At 40.3% G+C, this 16314-nt stretch overlaps 1 protein-coding gene across 1 annotated transcript in view; it reads left to right on the forward strand.

The window, feature by feature from the left end:
- Window positions 1-642: 642 nt before the first annotated feature.
- CFTR (CF transmembrane conductance regulator) overlaps window positions 643-16314 on the forward strand; it is a 93958-nt gene continuing 78286 nt past the window's right edge. The window contains exons 1-3 of the mRNA XM_063323241.1: window positions 643-737; window positions 14176-14286; window positions 15566-15677. Coding sequence (XP_063179311.1) covers window positions 685-737; window positions 14176-14286; window positions 15566-15677 — 276 coding nt within the window. The 5' untranslated portion in view covers window positions 643-684. The remainder of the gene's footprint in view (window positions 738-14175; window positions 14287-15565; window positions 15678-16314) is intronic.

Below are 16314 nucleotides of genomic sequence, written 5' to 3' on the forward strand. Positions count from 1 at the left end.
GCTCGGGCCCCCCCAGCCAAACCCCGCTAAACCCGGCTTCGCCTCCCGTGGGTCTCGGGGGGGGGGGGGGGGGGGGGGTCGTTGCGAGCCGACGGCCGATGGGCTGGGGCAGACTCTGCTGTGGCGAGCTGCGCGCTCGGGAGGGCGAGGGTGTCTCCGCGCCCCGCGGGGGGGGTCTCCTCGCTGCGCGGTCCCCGCTGCCCCGGAGCGGGAGCCGAGGGCTCGTCCGGAGGGGTGGCTTCTTCCCCACGGCCCCTGGTGGGGCGAGGGGCTTAGTGCTGGTGGGGGAAGGTTGCGGACCCGGCGCGGGGCGAGCAGGAGGAGGTAGCGGACTGGCCGAAAGCCGTCGGGGAGGAGAGGGCGGCCGGGGAGGGGAGGGTGCGGGCGGCCGCGGGGGGAGCCGCAGGGCGCGCCCCGTGCGCGGTGCCGGGCGCGGCGGGGAGGCGGGGGAGGAGGCGGCGGCGGCGCAGACAGTGTGCGGGGACGGGGCCCCAGCCCTCCCGCTTTTGAACCTGGGCAAAGCAGAGGCGGGGAGAGGGGCAGGGGCAGGAGGCCGGCGGTGACATCAGAGCCGGCCGAGCGGATAAGGTGGGAGAGCCGCGGGAGCGGAGCGGGCCAGCCAGGCGTCAGCGATTAGCGGCACCGCACCGCACCGCACCGCACCGCACCGCAGCTCCGGCCACCATGCAGAGGTCCCCCCTGGAGAAGGCGAACATCTTCTCCAAACTTTTCTTCAGGTGGGAGCCCCCGGCGCGGCCGGGACACGGCGGGGCAGCAGGGGCGGGCAGTGACGGTGCCGGGGGTCTCAGCGGGGGCTCCTCCTTTCCCCCCCCCGTCTCGGCGGAGAAGGGGGCCGAGCGCTGGGCGCCAATTAGCTCTGGAAAGGTCTGTGGGGAGAGCGGTGGGAGTCTCGCTTGCTGCCGAATGATGAGATCTCTCTTTTTTTGTTGTTGTCGTTGTTGTTGCTGGGGTTTTAGCACCAAGAATGGGCTTTGTCTGTCAGGTGTCATAAACCCTCGCTGGACCTGTACAGATGAATTTATGACATAATTTGAGCAACCTTTGGTAAATTGCTCAACTAGTTAATCTGTTATTTCACTGCAAACTGTGAGAACGGGCCGGGGGGGTGGGGTGGAGTGGGGGGTTCAGAGGGGAAGTGCTCTCAGAGCAAGGATTCCTTACGTTTGGCTTTTCGGATGTTCAGCATTTGCTCAGTGTGTGAGTGTAATGTAAGATCTTACTGGAAACAGTTCCTTGTAAGCCTTGAAAGTGTTCTCTTGCAAGCAAAGGCCCTGGCGCCTTTTCTTTCTCACATCTTCAAATGAAAAGAGAAGAAGGAGCCAATACCAACACTTGGGCACAATGTACTTTATAAGACAATATAGAAGCCTGAACATGTTTTATATGACACTGCTAGAAATGACACTGCCAACTGGAAATAGCAGATAATCTTTCTGGCTTTGCCCCACACACCCCTGCTTTTGCCAGGGTGCTGGTTCCCCCTTTTGTTACTTGAGGGTCTTTCACACAGTAGGGAGGGGAGGGAGGAAATCTTGTGTAAGATGTGAACATGGTGACTGAAATGGAAACATGTGATGTAAAACCATAACATTGGCATGAGGTCTCTGCCTGAGCAACTGAGGGCTTTTAACTCACTTTTTAATCCTTTTGGGATAGCTTTCCTTTCCGGCAGGTTGGCCTGGGCTTTTTTTTTTAAAGTTTCTTAAGGGAAGTGGGTCTGCGTGAATCACTCTGCCCGCCTCCCCCACTTTGGCTCATTTTAGCCAGGTGTGACAGCAGGGAAGGATCCCAAACATAACCAGTTCCTAAAGTTTTACAAAAATCCAGGTAAAGGTGAGGATCCTAGAGGTGTCCTGCAGTGGGAAAGAAGCCATACCTGTTCTCAAATGCTGTTAGAGCCAGGCAGTGTGAATGATGGGAGTGTAAGCCTTTACAAATTCTCCAAGAAGCTTCAGTCAGTGCTCCTGTCAAATATAAGGTACATATGTGTAGGAAATAATGCTGCATATTAACTGCATTGCTCAAGGAGCCACTTGTTCTGTTTCATTTTATTGATTTGTAAAGCTTCTATCAGAGTAGTGCTCTCCTAGAAACTGTGTTGCTGAAGGTGTCAAGAAAAAACCCAATAACATAAAGCAAATATACTTTTGATTCCTACCTTAGTTAAAGTTCCCATGGCAGAAATCAGATGCAGTTCATGCTCATTAAGTGCATAATTAACTGTCCTTTGGTCTGACCTGGTCTTTTAAGACCAAAATCTTTAAGTCCATTAAATGACGTTTGAATCATGTTTATCATGCGTGATACATTATATCGTACCAGCTATCTGACTGTAACTGAAGAGGTAATAATTAAGTACATAACATTAAAGAGATTATTATGATGAATATTAACTAGAGCAGAGAAATTTCTTTACAAAACTTTATAGTAACATTGTTTCATGGAAAAATCAGGCTTTTAATGTAAACATTCAGTTCACTGGGTAAGAACAGCCAAAATTGTATGTGTACATCTATAAAGTGTCTAATATTATTCTAATACTTTAGGAATGATGTTTCTGTGAATAAGTCTCTGCTTAGTTGCATTTTACCCCATACACTGTGAATGTTTTTGTTTCTTCACAAATATTATATGAAATAATTGAAAAGGTCCCAAAAGTGAAAGCCACAAGATAAGAAAATGCATTGCATCAAAATTGGCAGCAAGGGTGTCTTTCTTTAAAAAATAAATAAATAAATATTTTAAAAACATTCATTACTTATAGCACTGAAACATGTTAGCTTGTTTTAAAATGCATCACTTCAATCTTCAAGGACTTCTTCAGTTTCTGCCTCATCAAAAGTAGATCTCGATCAATGCTAAAGATTATTAAAAGGTAAGTTATAGAGCAAAGAGTCATCAAGGTATAAGAATTTCACAACACTTTGAGGAATAATATTTCTGATGAGCTTTACAAAGTCAGAAGCATTTGCTATGTATCAGTAACAAGAGACCTGTCCACTCAACTGGAAACATCCACAACGTAGTGATTAGTGAGTGAGATTGGAACAAGGTTTTCTAAGATGTCAGAATATACTGTCAGTGTTTTAACTGAATGTACACACATCATTGGTTTCTGATACTGATTGTGTTTAGTAAAGCACTCCAGGACACGTCTACGTTTTAGAACATGCTTTACTTCCATGAAAACTTGTGAGACAGAACTCAACGGCGTTATATCTGAAATAAGTTACAATTCTTTCTTTTAAAAAAAAAACTAAACCAAAAAGGTGTGTATGGAAAAAGATTGCTCTTTCCAATGATGATGAAATAGTTGCCTTTAGGTACAACATTGCAGAATGCTTCAGTGAAGTAACTTTTACAGGAGGCTCCTGTGCAATTATGTGTGAAGTATCAATCTGAACATAATGCAATAGGTTGAAGATCGCATTAACAGAAGTGATGCTAAAGTATTAATTGCTATTATTCATGAAATCTTGCTGATAAGTGTAATATTATTATTTAAGATAGTACAAGTTCTTATCAGCGTCTTGATACTGATGTCTGTAAACCTATTAGCAAGGTTTTATTGCTTCATAATGTGTCCTGTTTGGTCTGGAGGGGTAGGTTTAAATGTGATAAAGTCAGAATGAAGCTCCTTGCTCATAAGTGAGTAGTTTAGACATGTTTCAGTGTTGTTTGTACATTTTTTTTTAATTCTTTATGCCAAAAAGTGAGAAACTGTCATGTGTATACAAGGAGTAGTATCTTAGGGAAGATCTTACCCTTTTTTTGGATTTCCAAGATTATCAACACTGGTGGCCAAAGAAAGAGAATTGCTTGGTGTGGTCACAATGTAAACTATTTAGACATTAGAAATCAACTTTCATCCTAAAATTTGAACAATTTTTGTTTAGAAACTGGGTTTTGGTGGTTAAGAAATAAAGTGTGAAGACAAGTGGTGTGAGGTCTTCCATTAGGATGACACTTATCAAAAACTAAATACTAATTGTTTGGGATTTCAGGGTTTCTTTTGTGTTTTGTTTTATTTTCCTTATTACATTTTCAGAGTTGATCCCTTTTGTTCCCAACCACATGCAAGACATTTATCTGGGAACTGTCAACTTTTTATCTTGCTTAAAGAAAACAGAGTTTATGCAGAGGCAGTCAGATGGTCATATGCTTACCTTCATATTCATTGTGAAGCTTCACTTTTGTCTTTGTAACAGTTATTTATGTTCTTGGAGTTTTGCAGGGTCCAGGTCATACCTTTTGTAGCAAACAACATCAGAGTACTTTGCAATCACCTAGTTTTTATTATAAATTAACTGAGATCAGGTAGTATTATTATGGTTTTATTAAGGCAAGTTAATAAAGTAATTAATTTTTAGCTGGGTACTGGAACACAGAGTTACTCTTGGAGTTTCAGAAAAGGTTGCAACTTTGGGACAATTGTGATATATTTTTTTTAAAATGCAAATTTAGATATTTAAATACAAGTTCATCAAAAGCAATCCTTGTGCTCCTGTCCAACTCTCTAAGCGTATACTTTTGCTTCGGTAAGTACCAAATGTAACAACTGTCTGGGCAGGACCAAGTAGTTCAGTGCCTGATTCATTATTAAATCCACATGAGAAATACAAACTAAGCCAGTTTTTGTGCTATGTCCTCTAGTGGGATCAGTCCATCAGACCTGCTCTAGTTGCTTCTTTCTTCCCAAACCAGAGAAAAAAGTAACCTGCCACCTTTTTATACTGCTGTCCAGTGGTTTCAAGCGCAATTTAGCATGTAGGGGATAAATGTTGGATTCCTTCTTTTGCTTTGTGCGTGCTGGGAGTGGTAGGAAAAGAAATTCAATTCTACACCTTACCTCTTCTGGGCAGTAGGACCAGTGTTACCAGTGCACGGTAGTGAAGGTGTTTTAGTGTGTTTTAGTTATCTATCTCTGCTCAGCTAATCTTTTTGTAGCATAAGAGCAAGGATGACTCTGTAGTCTACTGGGTAAGAAACTTGTTTGCAAGTCCTTATTTCTGTTCTGAGGGCACTTTTTATGAAACTTTTAGGGTGGATAACAGTATCCAGGACTTAAGTTTTGAAAGTACTTAGCCCATGAGCTACAGTCATGGTTATTCTTTCACTCTTTCTAGCTTAATTCAGTCTTAATTGCAAGTTTGAGAGTGCATTGACCAAGATAGTTTCTGGTTTGAATAGGCATTCTCATGAGAATTAGTTTGAATCCCTTCAGAGAAAGGAATTAAAGCCAGACCTGCCCTAGGCAGTTCCTGCTCTATCCTTGAACTATGTATCTTAGGATTTAATACCAAGAGGGTACTTAGGATTTTGATTCCTGAATAGAGAAGGATTTATGTGCCTATTTTCCTGAAGAAGTTTGGTATTTAATGTATACATTTGTCCTCAGAACTTCCCCTGAAACTGTCATGAGTTCCTAAAAATCCCAGGTATTGTATAGGAAGCTTAAAGACATAACTCCTGTCTATAAATTTCACTCTGGAGGGCAGATGTCTGGAAATTGTCATATCCAACATATATTTGGAGCGTCCCCTATCAATACCTAGCTGTAGCACCTTGCTCATCTTTCCTCTCTGAGTAGGGAGCCTCTGTGTATGTTGGCAGCTACGAGCAGGTAGGTTGAATTGCACAGAGTGATGGCTCAGTTGCTGGGACAGCTGGCTTAGATACTTTTACAAGGCAAATTTCTTATTGTATATTCTTAAGGCCCTTTATGGGTCAAGACCTGAGAACCCACCTTTCACTGGTCCCAGGTAATCATAAATCCTGGCTGTTAGTTATAACCAAGCACAGCTGCAGCTGCAGCACAGATTCTGTCCCCATGAGGCTGCCTGATCATTTATCTGTTGCCACAAGTGGTCCTTGGAGACCTATTTGTCTGTCAGCCCTTCAGACCTGTTTGAAACAGCAAGCTTTCAGTACTTCTGAAAGTCAGCCCCAAGATGGTTCAAAGATGTGCATCCAAGTTTTGGACTCCTTTGAAAATTTGACTTCTGTTAATATTTCCAAGGTAAAATATGAAACTTGAAGTGAACTGGAGAAAGGATGCTGATTCTCCTACTCCGAAATAATTTCAGTCACATGAATACCTCCTCTAATAAAGCTAAATTGTGTCCTTGACTCAACCTGATACTGCATCTTTGGTCTGACAAGCAGAAGTGCAAACCCTGCATAGCACAGTGCCCTTCTCTGGCTGCTTTATATCTCTAAAGCACAGTTGCCTGTATCAAGTTGCATCTGGGTTTCTGAAATATATAGAGAGCTTCTTTGCATCCTACAGGAGGAAGACTTACCATCTTGATGTTCAAAATGAAATTATCAAGCATTTGAAAGATTTGCAGACCTCCCTGTACCTTTTTATTCTCCTCCATGCTTATTTGATTTTGGTGGGATAGAAAATAATCCATCCAAATCCTTGAATTATTTTTTAATACTGCAGGTAATGACATGGAAAGTAGTTTTATTGTCTGCATTATAGAGGCTTCTAAATGCCCTAACAGAAATTTGAAGTCTACTCTACTAAAGACTGGAAAATATTTGATAAGGAAATCTGTTTTGAAGATTTTAAAGTCTAAGTAGATAGCACAAAGGATGAGCTAAAAAAGAAGTTTCTTTATTAGTTCTGTAGAGAAGAAAGTGGGGTGTACAAGGATTGTGATTTGTCCAGGAACACGTGATGGAGTCAGTGCAGACTGCCTGAGATCTCCTCTCCTGGACTTTAATCACAGAGGAGTATTTCTTGTGTGACAAAGTTACGTCAGAATATTTCTACAGTGAACAATTATCACCTCTTTCATACAAAAGAGTCTCAGTCTCTGAATATCTAGTCTTTTTGAATATGCTAATTTTCAAACTAGTGAGAATAGTGTGACTTACTGCAGGAGAGTTCCACGGGTTGCCATTTTCTCTTTTTCTTTTTTAAATTTTTTTTATTATTTCTTTCTCCCATGCTTTGTAGCATAGATATGTAGGTATAGTGGTTGTGGGGGCAGGATGGTGCCAACCTGACATCTGGGTAATAACGTGTCACATTATGTCCTCTAAAATAAATAAATCAAAGATCAAATTAAAGTGTAGCATATAAGAAGACTTTAGTGATACACATTGCAAAATTTTGCAATGTAAACTTGTAGATGCAATTCCACTGCCTTCTATGAGAGAGGGAGTATTTCTGGGTGAGATGAGCAAGAGCTCACAGGCTGTGTTTACATATCACTCCCGCTCATATAAGCAAAAGGATCTGCATGAGCATTTTCACAGTCAGCAAGTAGCTAAACAAAGGCTACATTGTCATGAAGCTCCTCAAATTAGGAGAGAATAAGTAGGCTTTTAAGACATATTTTTAAACGGCATTGTTTTTCCCTTGAAACTAGAACCCTCCTACCTGTCAGATATGGCTAAGCATCCTTCCTTCGGGAGAGGGTAGGCGGGGAGGGGATCGATCCTGAAAGGCGGTGCTTGGGGCGGCCTGCTGCAGTACTAATGCCTTGACTCCGTGGGCAAGGTTGTGCCTTAGGAGAAAATCCTAAGTGACACCTGGGAAATGTACTTGGTTTCTGGTATATTCCCATGTTTTAATTTTGGTATTTATCTTTTGATAAACTTTTTTTTTCAACTTTTAAAATAAAGGATATGAACTTTATTGTATTGGAGTCAATCTGGTATTTCACTTTAACTTGTTTCAACTTAACTCAGTTTAAGATTAATCTATGAAATCTAGGATGCTTTTATTTCTCCAGAGGTAACAAATACAAAGAAAACAAAACAAAAAAAATACCAATGTTGCTTTGCTCAAAGCGCAAGATCATTTTGGAAATCAGAAAATATGAGACATTTTCTCATTAACGTGCAAGGGTCAGGCCAAAGAGTAGCAGCATCAAATATGAGGATACAGGGAAGATGGCATAGAGCAGTAGGAGAAGCAGCCTCTCATTCAGGATTAATTCCATATTATTGTAGTGGCGATTTACACTTTAATACTTGGTATTTAAAGAAAATAAAAATAAAAATCTTCCCACTTTCCCCTTCCCATGTTTGAACTGCTGCAAATGTATTCATCTGTTTATGAAGGTTTTTATACCTGGTGACATATCAGTCACTGTGGTTGGAACAAATTACAGATTTGGAAAGTGCCATTGCACCTGCTATGCAACTTTTTTATGCCAATTTTTTATGAAATGTATCTATAAAAGCATGGCTAAGACAGTGGAACACTAAATTGGGTGAAATTTGTTGCTATCACATCAGTGACACATGTGAGAGATTTTAAAATTCAGTTCAATCATGAATAGCACAGCTCTACAATAGTTTTGCTGATGCAAACTTTCTGCAATGTTCCTTGGTCTTTCAAAAGACTAGGAGAAAGAAATGTCTTTCTCTTATTCTTGCTATGGGATATATAACTGAGAAAAAGAGTGAAGATGAAGAAACGTCCTACAGTCACACTGTAGGTATGTGCTGAAACTGCCTTGCAAACACGGTTCTTAGCACATCATCACCACTCTTATTTTGATAGTTTTGTTAAAGAAATATTTGAGGCATATATTACACTTGACTGTGGTATCTAAACAATTGACAGATTTAATAAATGGAATGTATTCTGTCCTTGCATCTCACACAATTTAAATATCTTTGTACCCCCAATTATGCTTTGTTTTCTCTCAAAAATAGCTTTCAATACTTCTGCAAACCAGAATACTTTGACTATCTTACTAACTGTAAGCAAAAAGTATTGAATTTCTGCTCAAAATCTGAATCTCAAATAGCATTTACAGAGTAGATAATAATCGGAATAAGTGTCACTTTGCAAAAACTGGGCATAAAAAAGCCAGCCTTCCCCAAGAATTGTTGTGGAGTAATCCTAATTAAGATTCGCTATTGAAATCCTGGGGTTTCAGCAGAACATTGATTGTCCTTAAAATGGTGCTGCTCACAGCTAGTGGCAGAGTTGATGCAGCTAAATATTTTCCATGTCAAATAACACCTCACAGGGAAGAATTGTTTATTAGTGAGGAAATTTAAATCTTAATTTTTGTGATCTGCAGGAAAACAACAAAAAAGCAGAAATTAGTAGTGTCTGCTTTTACCTTTAGTTGTTGAAGCCCTGCAGTAATTATTTGTAAATATTAAGCCCAGAGTGTTGCATTTGTTTGTTTTTTAAAGGGGAAATTGCTAAAGGTTTATTACAGTTTTCAGATTATATAACAAGCTTTTTCAGCATTTGAAACAAAATAACTGCAACACCACTTTGTTGAGGGTGACCAAGGCGCAGGAATTACGCTGTGGTGCCTGGCAGTTGTTCTCTGTGGGTGCGTTGACTTGTCCCATCTGTTAGCAAGGATCCTGCAGAGTTAGGGTCACCCTTTACGGCTGCGTTGCAGGGTGCTCAGAGAAGAGGGCTCCTCTGGAGGGCTTTTCTGGAGAAACAGTTTCGAGTGTAGTCGAGCTGCCACTTCCAGTATAAAGCAAGCAACAGTTTACAATTTGTTCTGCTGCCAGAGTGATGGATATCTTCTGGGAGAGGATGGAAGTGCAGAGTCTCTGACAGAATCTGGTCTGGTTTGACCCTTTGGGAATGGCTGAGATCTACGTGGTACCTCAGTCTCTTCCTGCAGTCAGTAGGAATTTGTGGCTGTACAAACACCTTGTAAAACTTAGGCTCCAAAACATCATAATCATGGCTTGGTTATGTTCTCTGCCCTCCCTCCCCTTAACTGTTAAAAGAAGGGATAAGATAAAGCTAGAGGCGCTTTTCTTGCTCTGTCTCCATCAAGAGTCAGGTCCAGTTCCTTGGGAGCTGCAAGCGCTATGCCTAACTATATTGTGCACAGGTATCAATGCTTTGTAAGAGAAGGGAGTGAAGCCGCAATCGCCTTTGCACTGCTCAGTAGATATTGCTATGTTGTGCACAGGACACCTGTTGAAATGGTACCAGCCTGACCAGGGACCCTTGCCGGAAAGCTGCTCTGCATTGCAGGCCTCGGATAGCCCATCCCTACTGCTCTGTCACTGTCCCAGCACCCAGTGCTTCTTGACCTGAAGGGCCTGATGGAGCCAGGGAATCCCTGCTCCTGGGAGGAAGATCTGGGCAGTTGGCTTAGCAACACAGAGGCTCCTTCTGTCTTCAGTGACATGCAAAGCAGCCTTAAGGGAGAGTCAAATCCTATTGACAAGTTAACAGTCTCTGTTAATACTTTCTGGAAAGCCAAAGACATCTGTCCTACTGATACAATTTGCTCGCGTGGGATGAGGCTGAACATGCTGGAGAAAGAAATAGCTGTGGTAAGAAATCTATTATATATTGCTAAAGTGAATGACAAAGAAACGGTCATTAGAAATCTACCAAAAGAGAAGTTAAAACAGTGTGTTTTGTATATGATATTTACATATCAAGCTCACAAGGTATTTTTTGCTACAGGCAATCAATAATAGAGGTGGAACTTGTTTTCCTTCTTTTCTTTCCTACTGTACACCCTTGAAACTTGTCCCCTGCTGGGTTTCATGTGTGTGTACCCATAATAACATTCCTAGTTAGTGGCAAAACTCTGACAGCACTACAGGTTTCTCTGTGAAAGAGTTCATTAAATGCCCGCCAGTAATCCGGTGGCATTTGCTAACGTAATGCTGTAAAGCCATTCTGTTTCCCTTCCTTCTTGCTCTCTTCCTTTCAAAAGAAATTTCTCCTCAGCAACCACAAGAAGAAAAAACTCATTATTAATACTCGCAAATTGTTTCTAGTAAGCCAAAAAATAGAAGAGCCATATTCATTGACAGACTCTGACTGAGCTGCATTACCTGGTGATAAAGAAATGTTGATAACTACAGATTATATTGCCAGTTAAAATAAATTTATAGTCATTTTGCATTTCCAAACTTTGCAAAGAATCCGGAGCATAATGGTAAACTGGATGCTATTGGCATTTGGCAAAAGGTTGGCTTTAGGATATATTTATGTATTCTAGGTCTAGTGTATTCCTTTTAATAAAATATATATTGTCTCCCACGGTTACTGACAGCACAACCCAAGCAGCTGTTGAAAATCTACCTTGAGACAAACAGCACGTGACAGGCCAGCTCCTCCCACGATTACCACTCCAACCTGAGGCCACTTGGCACAGCTCGCAAATTGGCCAGATCAAGTCAGGGTGGGACTTCCGAGCAAGTCCAGGGCAGCTGGGAGATGAACATCTCTGTGGAAGCCCTGCCAGCAGCCTGCGGTTGGAACCTGGCTGCAGACTAGAAGGTCCCTGGGGGAAGGTGTCAGCAGCGCTCCTTTAGCTGGCTGGAGGAGTTCATCTACCATAGTTGCAGCTACTCTGATGAGCAGAGAGATGAGGACAAGGACTGCACTAAGTCTGTATCAAACTTGTTGAAGCGGGAGAGGAAGGTGGTTTAGGGACCACATAGTTTATGTAGCACTGATAAGTGCACCTGGTTAAAAGCCAAGCAGAACAAGAGACATTTCTGGGAGTACAGGAGATCTGCTAAGCATGCTGCCTTCCCCGAATGATAATACAGGCTCTCTGCTTATTTTCTAAATGCCATCACATTTTATTACTTCATGTGGTGGCAAAATGCCAGGGTAGGTGCTAATCAGAAGTATAACTAAAATCAAATGTGTGGAGGGAAAGAGTGCAAAGAAAAATGTTTTCCCAAAACATATGAGGCCTGAAATTATAAAGTGCTTGTCTTTTGTCAAGACAAGTTGGGAATTGTTTACTGCAGTCTCAAAGCATTACTAAGGGGCTCAGCAAGGTTATTACTTAGCTACGGTATTGGGAATTAAAGAGGTTGCTTAGAAAGTAGTGTTGCTTATTTGCATTAGCTGCAGTAGTGGTTTAGTGTCCCATAACTTGTATTCATATTATCGTTGCCAAAATATCTGCATATACAGAACTTCTGGTGAAGCCAGTCCATGAGAGCTTCTGTTCCTGAAGGACAGGGATTAGCCATTTCTGCGCAAGATGTGCACAAATCCAATAGCAACTGGTCCTTTCTGCCATCAGGAGATGTCAAAATACAACTCGATGCCTGACTTGTGATTTGCTGTGGCCATCAAACAATTTTACATAATAGTATTATTTTAAAATGAAAAGTTTTCTTCTAATCCATTTTGTTACATCCCTGGAAACATTGACCTCTATTTCCAGTACTAATAAAGTTTATGGATGTTTTACCAATGATTCTCCAAAGTGGACTTTCCTAGCTGCCTTGCTGTAACATACACAAATTGTATGTTATTTCTCAGCTACAGTGGTGTCAAAGACTGAGGTAAAGCCCAAATGATTTATCTGAAACCGTAGTATGATTGCAGAAATGAATGATCATCTTCTAATTTCTTAGAACACATTCTCTTTGCAGTGGGTGTGATACTACCGTTCTCTTGGGAAATACCTTTGTGCTTTACTGAATTATGGGGATTATAGAGTGGTGTCTCATATGATTCATAATTTTGTTAAAGTAAATGTTAGAGTGTGCATGTTTGTGCACACAGTTGCACACAAATAGGCTTTGACTGTTGTGTTAGGGTCTTTTTGCACTTCTGTAGTGTCTAACGATGTTCTTTTACATTTGTATCAACTACTTTGCACTATCAGAGGCTGCAATTGAGAATGTGGATTACTTTGTGTGTATGATACGTGTTCTTGCAGGCATACGGGTAAGCATTTCCAATAAGCTGTTTGTGTTTGTGACCACGGGAAACATTAATGCATTTCTTTTGCAATTTTGTTAACTGGTGTCTATAAAGACAATTTAAAACAAAGATTTCTGAAATGATCGAGGTTTTGCAGATCATAACTTTTATCATAATCATAAATCATGCAGGTGTTTGTTTTTTTTACAAACTGTGTTTACATATGGAAGCATGACGGCAATCAACCACAAGCTACTTCTTTCGCAGGCATTTCTTTTTTTTAAGGAAATATTTTTTTATCAATGTCAGTAAAGCAGAAATTCAAATAGTTTCAAAATACACCATTAGTTCTTACGGTGTTGCTTGTTTATGTTTTGTTTTAGTCCTGTGCTTTCAAAAAGATTTCTGAACAGAACCTGCTGCAAAATTTTGTACAAGTTGGCACTTGGGGATACACAGGCCTTTCAGCAGCCAAATTGTTCGATAAAATCAGTAATGGCTTATAAATAGTTTCTCGACAGAGTAGCCATTCTAGAGTTTTTTCCTGCTTTGGTTTAATTCAGCATGCCCTTTAAACTGATATTAAATTTTTAAACATAACATTTGAAAAGAAAAAAGGAAAACGTTTACATGTGATGCATGCAATGAAGAGGGGAGACCTCATTGCTCTCTGCAACTACCTGAAAGGAGGTTGGAGAGAGGTGGGTGTTGGCCTCTTCTCCCAAGCGAATAATGACAGGACCAGAGGAAATGGTCTGAAGTTGTGGCAGGGGAGGTTTATATTAGATATTAGGAAGAATTACTTTACTGAAAGAGTGTTCAGGCACTGGAACAGCCTGCCCAGGGAGGTGGTTGAGTCACCATCCCTAGAGGTGTTTAAGAAACGTCTAGATGTGGCACTTCAGGGCATGCTCTAGTGGCAGAGATTGTAGGTTGTTTGGTTGGACTCGATGATCTCAAAGGTCCTTTCCAACCATGAAGATTCTATGATTCTATGACTCTAAGGTCTTATGAGGAGTCCTGTGAAGGATCTTGTCGGTTGTTAAATGCTTATTGCAATGTAAGCTGTCAAAGGAACACTCAAGCTATATTAAGATTTTCTGGTTTATAGGAATGAAACTTATACATACAATTTACTATAGTTCTGATTAATTACTCATTTATATGGACGTAACACATATTTGGAAATACAGTAAAAAAATCTCAGTCCCCTGTTCATTTATCTGGCACTGACTGAATAGGAAGTGCGTGGTATGATCCCACCCCAAAACTGATAAAATGCAACAGTTTTACAATTATTCTTTTAATGTTATGTTTGTGAATATAGTTTTGTAAATGTAATGCAGAGCTGCACTATATTATGTCATATTGTGTGTGGGTGTATATGTGTGTGTGTGTGCACAAAGACATACTTGGATGCTCTGAACAAAATATTCAAGGTGAGACAATGCAATTCCAGGATTAACTTCAGAAACTGGTAATTTATTTTATTTTTTTATTTTTCTGCTTAGATGGACAAAACCAATTTTGAGAAAGGGTTACAGACGACGGTTGGAGCTGTCAGATATTTATCAAATCCCTTCTGCGGACTCTGCTGATAATCTTTCTGAAAAACTAGAAAGGTATGAAACATTCGTGGAGTAACTTTGTTTCAGGAATCACACTGCAATTTTCATTAAAAAGCTGTTTGATAAAATGTTTAAATACCGTTGGGTGCAAGCTGGTTGCACCCATTGACTGCTCAAGCATGTCCTCATTCAGCACACAGTTGTCCTTTGGGGCATCCTCGGTGCACACGTATCACCTAGATGCTCTAAATTACTAGATACAGGTACCTGTGACATCTGTCCATTGACTGGCGAGGCTAGACTCACAGTGTCAATGTTAGTTCCCTGTTCTGCTATTCTTTCTTCCCAAAATACCCTTGTAAAACCTTGTTTTATTTTTTTCTTCAACTGAGTAACATTCTTAATTTTCTTTGATACCACTGTTAAAAGACTACTTGCTTCTGCAGAAGTCATGCCCTGACTTTCCCCATTTAGGCTTCCCCTCTTCTCTACACTGTTTCAGTGGGTCCTAATTCAGAAACTGGGCTACGCTTCGGACTAACTCTTAGATACAAGTGCCTAAATCCAATCCCTCTTTTCTAGCCTCCCGTGTAGCTTTCCCTGGCGTGCCAGGGCAGCTAATGTCTGCACTGTTGTACAAATCCAATTGAACTTCATTGCAGTGTGACATATGTATACAAAACTGGTAGAAAGTATTGAGAACATTGTTATGCTTAATGCATTTTGCTAGTTTATAAATGGAATATTCTGGTTATTTAATATTCTGTTGAAAAATGGAGAAAAGAGCTGAGGAAGTTCTTAGGAGTGCTTTAATCTGAGAGTTGAATTTTGACTGACCATGCTTTTTGTATTTAGCATTGCTTCTGATCAGCATTTATTATCAAATAGAAAATTATTGTCCTAGCAACACAGGTTAAAAATAATGCTGTGCAGTAGAAAAGTCACATTTTTGATGCTTTGTTGGTGTTTTCTTTTTTGCAGACTGGAAGAGCTCCAAAACATTTATTTGCCTATTATTTGTGCTTTGGTCTTAAGTACAGCAGGTTTCTTTAAAACATACAATGTGTCCTTTTCATGAATTAGTTGCCTGCGGGGTGATGTATGGCTGAGTATTTAAAACTGCCAAATATGTGGCTGAACTAGGCTTGAACTTTTATTGATCTATCAAGTCAATGAAGGCCAGGTCTTTGGGGTCTCTGCAAAGCTTTCTTTCATTAGTCACCTTAGCTAAATCTCCTTGGATATACTTGAGTGAATTGAAGTATGTCAGAGCCATAGACCCATGTATTTACTCATGGCAACTTAATGGTCTTGTTTTTCGGTTCCTTTTCAGAGAGTGGGACAGAGAGCTGGCAACTTCAAAGAAAAAACCCAAACTTATTAATGCTCTTCGGCGATGCTTTTTCTGGAAATTTATGTTCTATGGAATATTGCTATATTTAGGGGTAAGATTTGTTCTTTTTTTTGGTAAACTTGTAGTGTTCCATTCAAGTCTTAGGGATTGCTAAATTAATAGAGTCCTGTGAATAGCTACAGATTTTGCTCTGTGTATTGCTTATAAAGCAAAGATGAAAAATACAGAGAGATACTCGTAGACCTTCATAAAAAAAGTATTTTCTGATAATGTCTTAATATATTTAAAACATACATATTAATAATTTTGAAATGCATGTAGTGCTAGGTGCTGGCATATGCTTCACCAAGTACAGGTAGAGCACCTGAATTTTTGTATCACTGCTGAACTGAAGTAATTATTTTCTCATGTTACAGTTTTTAAGAAGTTTCTAAAGAATTTTCTACCCTTATATTAAAACAAATGACAGTGCAATTTCACATGATTCAGTCAATTTTATCAAAGTCACTGTCAGTCAGCTTCATAGTTAAATGTTTTATTCAGGTTTATGTATGCAATAAAAAAATTGTCTTCATTAGTGGTAGCAATTCCTCAACTGTGTGAAATATGCTTGGATCTTGGTGCTGTTAGCGCTCTAAAGGATATAATCAGGAACTTGATGTGAAAGTCTGAACTGATTATGTTTATCACCTTTCCAACATATTAGTTAGGATTACCCTGATTTAGCA

This window comes from Chroicocephalus ridibundus, chromosome 1 (assembly GCF_963924245.1).
Source record: "Chroicocephalus ridibundus chromosome 1, bChrRid1.1, whole genome shotgun sequence".
NCBI lineage: Eukaryota > Metazoa > Chordata > Aves > Charadriiformes > Laridae > Chroicocephalus > Chroicocephalus ridibundus.